At 38.0% G+C, this 9,223-nt stretch overlaps 1 protein-coding gene and 1 long non-coding RNA gene across 6 annotated transcripts in view; both read right to left on the bottom strand.

Annotated features, from left to right (window-relative positions):
- Positions 1–9,223, bottom strand: part of LOC307223680 — a 116,849-nt gene that overhangs the window by 24,837 nt on the left and 82,789 nt on the right. The gene's annotated exons all lie outside the window — the stretch shown is intronic.
- SLC7A2 (solute carrier family 7 member 2) overlaps positions 817–9,223 on the bottom strand; it is a 52,327-nt gene continuing 43,920 nt past the window's right edge. For all 5 annotated transcript variants that reach the window (XM_079989719.1, XM_079989722.1, XM_079989723.1 and 2 more), the window contains exons 10-12: positions 9,041–9,207; positions 8,205–8,313; positions 817–7,102 (exon numbers count right to left, since the gene is read on the bottom strand). In XM_079989719.1, the coding sequence (XP_079845845.1) occupies positions 6,903–7,102; positions 8,205–8,313; positions 9,041–9,207 (476 nt within the window). In that variant the 3' untranslated portion in view covers positions 817–6,902. The remainder of the gene's footprint in view (positions 7,103–8,204; positions 8,314–9,040; positions 9,208–9,223) is intronic.

The following is a 9,223-nucleotide window of genomic DNA, read 5'->3' as shown; positions in this document are numbered from 1 at the left end:
AAGAACTGGAGACCCAAGTTTGGGAAATACTGATGTCAGCGGCACGTTAATGAATATACTAGAATACGATTTGTTGCCCAAATGGTCATAGGGTAATAGATGCTTCAGAGAACATGGAAATGGTAGGTTGGGTTTGAAAGTATAGGAAGCCTCCACACAAATTGGTAGGTTCATTTGTTTCGGCAAACCATGACTCCGTGACAGGTGAACTGCACTGCAGTATTCCTAGCAACTGTAGCGTGAATAAACTGCACCATACTTGTTAAACAGGTCACTTTATATACAGATAACATCCAAACAGTGGAGTGGGAATATAATCTGCACCTCTCACAGGGTTGTCATATTACAGAAAGTATAATTCCTGATACCCGCAAAGTTGTTGAGCATTTTTTAGGAAGACCCCAAATTTACTAAGCTGTTTCCAGGAATTTTTCTGACGTATGGCAAGCCTAACTCTCTATCAAGGTCCAAGATGCATTGGTGGGCATACGTGGTGTGAAAGAGTCAAATGGGTGGGTGCTAAACTATCAAATTGGCTAAATGGGTTGGCACCCATGTTTCTATCTTCTCAAAATAGGAATTACAGTGCTAATGTCATTTCTGAAATTGATATTTTTATCTGAAGTGTACAGCTGAAAAGATGTTACAGGATTATTTATCACTTCATGAACTAAATGTAAATACAAACCTTTATGGAAGGAAACAAGGTGGCAAAGAGTATAAATGGCTATCAGTATATTTTCTGAATATGATATTCCTATAGATTTTTAAAACTATGTTATATCATGGTTGTCTCCAGCACTTTGGAAAATGAAATGTACATGTACAACTTTATTTTAAAAAATGTAGAACAAATGCACAATTACTGTCAAAAGTAGCTTTTTTTTTTTTACAGTGAACAGCAGCAGTATAAATTTCTTAGTCTACAGTAACTGCAACTTATGAACATCAAAAAACAAAAGCACCAAAAAGTATTTTATCTGTCACACATTCTGAACACATTTTTACATTAATTTAAAAAATCTAGCAGATTATTAAACATTATCTTGACTGAAGCTAAAATGATCTATCCCCATTTATGTGCACAGGCAGCAGCAAACATAATACATGGTAATAATGACTAAAATATACAAATATATACAAAGCACTGTTTTTATAAAATCTTAAAACACCCAAAATGTGTTTTTACGTGTAGAGACTTTCTGTGGGAGTTCTACAGACCTGACCCAAGTTTCCCATTGAGCTCCCTGGAATTTGCCAGAGACAGAAATAAAAAAGGAGGGATCTTTAGAAAGAAACTGATCTACTGTCCAATCTTATGCATCATTTATCAGAAATTAGTCCCACTGCATTGAGTGGAGCTTAATTTCCAAGTGAATGGCTGTGGGATTTCAGCCTTTGTCACACAATTAAAAGAACCTTGTATTTCTAGAATGATCTTTTTTATGAATATGGGAAGAAAAATATTTTTGAACCATAAAAAAATGTTTGGATCTACCAAAAGTGTGGGAGACCTACATAAATGGCCACTGAAGTTAGGGACAAGCTAAGAAAAGCATCAGCAGAACAAAAAACTAGAAAAGTGAAGGGACAGCAATGTGCTGTGCAATATAGCTGCAAAATTTATCTGCTTTTGTTTCAGTCAGTACTTTCTCCTTGCAATTGCTTGTTTGAGAGGAGGGTTTTCAGGGAGAACATTCTGCCCAAAGAGGAAGGTATGAACTAATCCACAGACTTGCAACCAAAAAGTTATATTCAGTAAGTTTTTTTAGACCCAGTATTTGGTTGTACATTGTATTTTCAAATCCCTCTTGCATTCATAGCTCTTTGGACCTGAAAAGGGCATAGTCTGTGAAACCAGGTACAATTAAAGTAAGCAGTAATAGAAGCTACTAATTAAAACGTTTAGGGATGCGAGGAAGAATGGGGGAAACAACTATTTATTTTGCTTATCTTTGGACATAGGTTAGTAATAGAACTGTTACAATTGCAAAGCTTCAGGGTTTGGGGAAAATTAAAAATTGCCTTTGGTTATATAGTGGAGCAAAACTATTTCAATGCGCAGTCCTAGAGCTCAGTGGGTGGGCTTGGCCCAGCCTACATTACATGGCTTTTGGGGCTGAATAATAATAATAAAAAACCCTTGCTCTGAAATCTTTGGAGGAAAGACAGAAAAGAAAAAGCATCACCAATTAGAAGTGCGAGAGACAGAAGTAGAACTGTAGAGAATGAACCCAATAACCCAATCTAGAACTTCACATGTGTTCAGATGCATATACAAATCTCTTCTGCACATTGACTGCCCCATCATTCCCATGGAAAAAGCAGATCTATAGGACCATGACACAGGAGTGGGTGATGGGCTTTCTGTATATCTCCACTTGCAAAAACAGACATATAGGCAGTATCTAGCTTAATAATTTTAATAGCTCTAAACGTATCTAAACATGTGTGTTTCAATTTTGTTCTGTCTCCCACCAGCCCAAGTATCCTTAGACCACCCATGACAAAATGTCAGACCTGTCTGCATTGAGGGCATGTGAAGTTGCTCCCTCCATTGGAATGAATGAGAAAGCCACTGTATAGGCAAGGACTCAACGCAATGAAATCCACACAGAAATCCTGAGCCCCCTGTTTTTTTAACTGCTGCAAGAGGGTTTGAGAAAATAAATGTCCTTAAAGCCTTAAATTCTATTTACCAAAAAGAACGAAAACACTTATCTGCTACACAACACACACAATATGACATACTGCAGGGGTGGAGGATTTTTTCAGGCCAAAGGATAAATTCTTTTCCGGCTAACAGTCCAGAGGCCATATACCAGTTGTACGCATAATCAGAGACATAAGTGGGTGGTTCAATAAACGTGAATTTTAGCTTTGTACAGTAGGCTAGTTATCAGAGTTCAGAGACACATTCCAGCCAAGGCAAATGCCCTCAAGTAGAGTTCAAAGCAGACCAAGTAAGCGTTGTGCCCTGGAGAGTCCTGAGGGCCAGATAAAACGGTCTGGAGGGCCACAATTAGACCCCAGGCCTGATATTCCCCACCCCATTTTACAGAGTTAAGCGATAATCCAATGCTTCTGTAGACACTAAAAACTGCTATACTTCTTGCAATGTTTATGCACCACCTGTATTTCCACCAGATGTTTATATATACACATAGGGTTGGGTACACATATTCCCTTTTTCCCATGGAAGTTCTTTTGATAGGAGTCTTTTCCCTTCATGGAATGGAACCTTTGGGCCCAACCTACAGTATACATAAATCCTGAACCCTCTTTTTGAAAATCTAACATTCTGTTCTGTCTCGTGTAAGGCTTGGATAAGTAACCTGAGCCTCCAACATTTTTATTAAAATTAAATAAGATACAACAAAAACTGACAAAACGTAGAAAATCTTAAAATAGTTACGAAAACAGTATTGATTGTCTCTTCTGAGTTTCTGTTTTGTTTTTTAGTACACACAGTAGTAAAGTTTTTCAAGTCGTAACAAAGGTGATTGCTATTCATCACTTTACAACTTTTAAGGACATCCATAATATAATGATGCCTAAATAGATATTGATTAGCTACAAACCTGACCTGTGGAAGTTTGTCTGCTAAAATGATCTGCATTTTCCCCATTGTGATTTTTGTTTTCTTTGAACTTTGTGATCTTAGTTAGTTACTAAAATGTGACTCTTTCAGTAATACATTTTTTAAAGAAATTATCATAATCATATATATCTCTTTTGTTTTGGGGACATTGCAAACGGATCAGTCAATCAGAGCAATATGCTAAAAACTGCTGCATTACTATCTACATTCAATAATGGCGGCAATCAGGGCACCCTCTCTCATCTTAACACAATTTCTCACATTCCATATATTTCGTAATCTTTCATAAAAGTGTTCTTTCAGCTATTAATATAAGATTATACAAAAAGGCAAGATAAAATATACCTCTCTTACATTTTTAAGTCAAAGAACAGTGCTGCCGTATCTACAGTTCCTAGCAAACTCAGTATTGTTAGGCTGACATAAAAAAATTACATATAAGCCAAGTCAGATGGGGCAAGCAATGTAACGGATTTGTGTTTCCTCCTTATATGCTTACTCTGCAAGAATCATAACTAAGAACCTAAACAGCTCTCTCTTTCACTGTGTGTGTGAATTTGTATCTGCATCTGGATCTTCCACCCCTCACTGTAGACTTTGGACATCACACACAAACACACAGCATTCCCACCTGGTCACCCTTCCGTAACATCAAAAGCCAACCTTACTTTCCTTATCAAACTTAAAAAAAACCCCACCCAGTGTGCTTAAGATGTACTTATTTGCAAATAATCATCTCATTAGTATTTTAATACTTGTGCAGGACAGCATTCCGGGTCATGTGGCCAGCATGACTAAACCGTTTTTGGTGCAACAGGACGGAAGCCGGAGCGCACGGAAACACTGTTTACCTTCCCGCTGCAGCAGTACCTATTTATCTACTTGCGCTGGTATGCTTTTGAACTGCTAGGTTGGCAGGTGCTGGGACAGCAACGGGAGCTCACCCTATTGTGTGAATCTGAACCACCAAATGCCGGCTCCTTTGGCCTGAAAAGCAAGATGAGCGCTGCAACCCCATAGTCGCCTTTGACTGGACTTAACTATCCAGGGGTCCTTTACCTTTTACCTAAGAAAACTGTTGACAGAAAAAGCATTAAATCCACAATCTTGGATTGAGTGTTTTTCTAAGGCACTTTTAAAAACGATTTTTGTTCCCAAACCCCTCTCTGAATCCTGAAATTTTCAGCTTTTTAAAACATGGCTTTCTAACCCAACAGTTGCGATGAAACGTTTGACAGATTGTTGTAACATGGTCCCAACATTAATAAACTAAAAGGCATTAGGTATATTGTAAGATTACCCTACCTCTGTCTCCAGGAGAAGAAACAGCCATAGCTGCTCACAGCCCCTATTCTTTTTCTTAAGAAAATAAGTAAATTAATGCTGCAGGACAGTTTTGCTTTGTTTTTCTCTTTGGCTTGTTCTCACATACATACATATGTTGCTTCATACACAAATGAATGTGTGGAGCAGACACACATGTGCCAGAAATACAACTTGCCCATCAGCCACAATGCCAAGTTATGACTGTATACATGAGTGATAATAATGTAACCAAGAGTGATCCTTTGGTGCCTATGACTGCCTCAAATTTTATTTATAAAATGTTACTTCAAAACTAAAAAGACCTGTCACCTGTTAAACATAACTCTGTATTCTTAAATGTTATTTGAATTATATTTCTTTCTTTTCTTTTTTTTACTCCTCTCTCCCCTCCAAATACCCATCTCTTTTAAGGAGATGGAACATATTCCCTGAAAAATCTAAATTTCTGTTCATGATTTATACAAAAATGTTAGATAAGTTATGACTACAGCAGAATCCACTGAAAGACATAATACCCCCTTGCAAGGGCAAAAAAATAAATAGTGGCTGAATTCAATCCTCATCATAATCCATGTTATATTTATTAAGTGCAGCCTTGCAGACTGGAAGCTTACACGGCTATGTTTATTATTATTAATTGTTGTTTAGAGCTGCAGCTGAACCCTAAACTGGTTAATCTTAATTATGGTTTGTTAAAACAAGCCAGCTTAACAGCTCATGATTTAAATTTAGTCTATTTCAAACAAGCCACAATTAAGATTACTGACAATTTGTTGGTTTGGGGCAAAAACTTCCTGCTGTAGTTACTCAAATAAAGAAGTTCAAACTTCCAAATTCCATCTTGTAGCCATGCCAGAGGAGAGGATGAAAGGGGAGAAGCATGCAAGCCCGAGGTTCACTACAGCTTGTTCGCATCATAAGCAGCCATGGTTTACTGTGACATCTGAATGCAGCCAATTTATGGCTGACAGTTTCATTTTCCTTAGTTACAGAAATTAATGAATATACTTGGTGGGCCAGAGACTCGGAAGGTACACAGTTCATCAGTCATTGGACCTAGGACAGTTACTTACAACCTCAGAGGGTATACACATTCAGCAGTAACAGGACAATTCCATAGGTGCACCTGGACTTGAAAAATTCCCAGTTCCATAGGCATATGCTGTTTGCCACTGTTCTGAAGTTTCTTACATCTTAGGAACCATGTAGCGTGACTTTTTGATTGTCACCATCGAGAAGGAGAATTTGGAACACGACTGGTAAAAGGTAATTTCAAAACATTCTATACGGAGCCCATCCATATGTTAGGCATTACAAACACTGCTTTTCAAAAGGATGTTCGCAGCATACATTATTTGCATATACAGTGGTAGCAAAAATTTAACACTTTTTAAAACAGAGAAGCACTACATCGCAATGCAAAAGCCTGCCAAGTTTCTGATCTATGTACTCATCTGGGTAACTGGCTTTTTTAAATAGGTTTTTTTTCCTTCCCTTTTTTAAAGTTTGAGAGGCTAAGCAGTTAGGTACCTAGTTACTGACCAATGCTACACACATTTTTAAAAGACAGAAACAAGAAAATGTGTCCCCAATAACACAACCTAAAATGGTTCAGCTTCCCACTTTTAAAAATTCCTAATTATATAACATTATGCCAGTTCAAGTTGTACGATGGTGCGCTAAGGAAATTCCCAACATTTTTAGCACAACAGGCAAAATCAGCCGACGGGAGTTTGTTCCCCTCCACTTCCTTGGCAGTTTTTACTTCAGGCAAACACAATTTGAGGTAAATCTCCACTGGATGAAATATCTAGCAGTCGGTTTAGACCATTATTGATGTTTTCACAAAGCACAAGTAGGTTACTGCTAATCTTTCGGGAGCAAGTGTTTTGGCATTCCACCCGCCCAAAAAACCTCCCAACTACATTCCGTTACACTATTCAAAAGACGTATGCAGCATGGTAGTTAGCAACCATTAACATTCACTTGTCCTTTCATGTGTAATAAACTGAGCACTTTCACTTGCATTTTCAATCTCGTTTGCTTCTTTTACATAGATCTTTTCTGGAGCTGCACTTTTTTCGGAGCAGCTGTCGTCCTCGTCATCTTCATCTTCCACCCTAGGACGGCCTTCCACACTATGTCGGATGCCATAAGCAAAGTAAATGAAGAAGCCTTCCAGAGGAACAAAAGAAAGGGATGTAAGTTCTCTCAGTTTTGTCATATTTCTGTTGCACTACCCAAGATTACAAAACCAGAACACTTGTTCAGATCTTGGTATCACTTGTGGTCATAGGTTTCTTTAATCCACACTAAGCTTCCATTCTAGTACAGTGATGCCTTGGTTCTCAAACATCTTGGTACTCAAATGCCTTGGTTCCCAAATGCAAAAAACCCAAAAGTATGTGTTCCGGTTTTTGAGCATTTTTCGGAAGCCAAACGTCCGATGCAGCTGTCAGCTATTGTTTCCGGGATGCCTGCACCAATCAGAAGCTGCGCCTTGGTTTTTGAACATTTCAGAAGTCAAGCAGACTTCCGGAACGGATTAGGTTTGGCGCTTTTGTTTTTGCTATTTATTTTGCGTTTTTTTGTTTTTGAGGCCTTTTTGGTTAATTTGTTTTTGTGACTGTGTGGAACCCGGTTCAGCTACTGACTAACTGATTGATTGATTGATTGATTGACTGCGGAAATGGATAAAAGCCCCCCATCTAAACAATGACAACCATCAGTGCAGGTAAGAATTTTTTTTTTAATTTTTTATCATCTACAATACTGTTTTATTTTATATTGTACACTGATTACTGCTTTCATTTAATGGATCAATGGTCTTGTTAGATAGTAAAAATCATGTTAAATTGCTGTTTTAGGGGTTGTTTTTAAAAGTATGGAACAGATTAATCCGTTTTGCCTTACCGTCTATGAGAAAGCACACCTTGGTTTTGGAACGGACTTCTGGAATGGATTAAGTTTGAGAACCAAGGTGCCACTGTACTACTCTCAAAAATTATATACAGAAATCCCTCATCTTATGTGGGGTTTCAGTTCCAAGACGTATGCGGATGTGCAAAAATTGTGTCCAGTCAAACCTTTGGAGCTGCTTCTAGAACCTGCATGCTGAGCAGGCTTTGCCCAGCAAGCAAGGTTAAGAGCCTAAATGCTCTTTTTGCACCATATCCGCTTGGGTCACCCAGTATGAAAATGGCTTTTAAGCTTTTGCCCTTGCTTAGGGGGGAGGCAAGAAAAAGTTCACAACAACATTCAGCTACATAATACCTACCAATCGCCATCCAGATGCTAAACCGGATCCAAGTCTCTCCACTTAGTTGTACCATTAAGTAAATATTCACCAAGATACTCAAAGATGGCAAAAATGGCAGGAGTGGAACCTAAGGACAATTTTTTTTACAATTCAGTGTTTTTGACAAATATCCAGTGTGTCATACTTTTAATTAAATTTGTAAAGGGGCTCTACTGAACTGACACATCCATATTTTGAAAATAAAATAAAAGTTATAGGGCAAAGTGTCTTAGTCCAGTTGCAATGAACACATTACCTACTTATAATGCATTTTAAATGCAGAACTAATGAATTAAATTTTGATAGGCCTGCAATGGGAAGGTGAGGACCACAATTTAGTGGTAGTACACACATGGGCTACACAAGATTTTATTATATATGCACAAGGGAAAATAGGGAAAGATAAAATAAGGAACGCGGATCTTGTGGTCCACAGCTTTTGCATTAAAAACAAACAAATTTTTTAAAGATCTGTTGCCCAATTAATCTTCAATCAATCAAAAGATTGTTAAAAAAAAATTCATCTAATCTTACACGTTTCAGTTGTAGTAAAAATGAATTCTCAACTCTTTCTACAGTCAAGGCCAAATTTGCACAAGAACCACTATTTTGGCTTGCCACAAAAAGCAACTTTAACACCATATCAGTCAAGCTCTTTTTAAGGCAACAGCTAATTTATTAATTCAACTGAAAGGTAGCCACTAAAGTGACAGGGTGGTAATCTCCAGAAGGGCAGCTAGTCACGCAGCACCCCCCCAAAAAAAACCTGTTTGTGAGGTTTTGCACTTGATGCCACTACCATCACCACTGCTTACCATAAATGCTACTTTCTGCTGACTCTGAGGTTGCCTCCAGATGACAAGTACAATGGTGATAAACAGCACTGAAAGTACTGCAAAGAGACAAATACTCCAAGGCTCCAGATTGGCAAGAAGATGAATCCCGTTGGTGGCCAGAATGCTTAAGCCACAAATCAGGAAAGCTAAACAGAGGCAATC

This window comes from Podarcis cretensis (assembly GCF_951804945.1).
Source record: "Podarcis cretensis genome assembly, chromosome: 9".
Taxonomy (NCBI): domain Eukaryota; kingdom Metazoa; phylum Chordata; class Lepidosauria; order Squamata; family Lacertidae; genus Podarcis; species Podarcis cretensis.
This window is presented reverse-complemented; position numbering and strand designations above follow the sequence as displayed.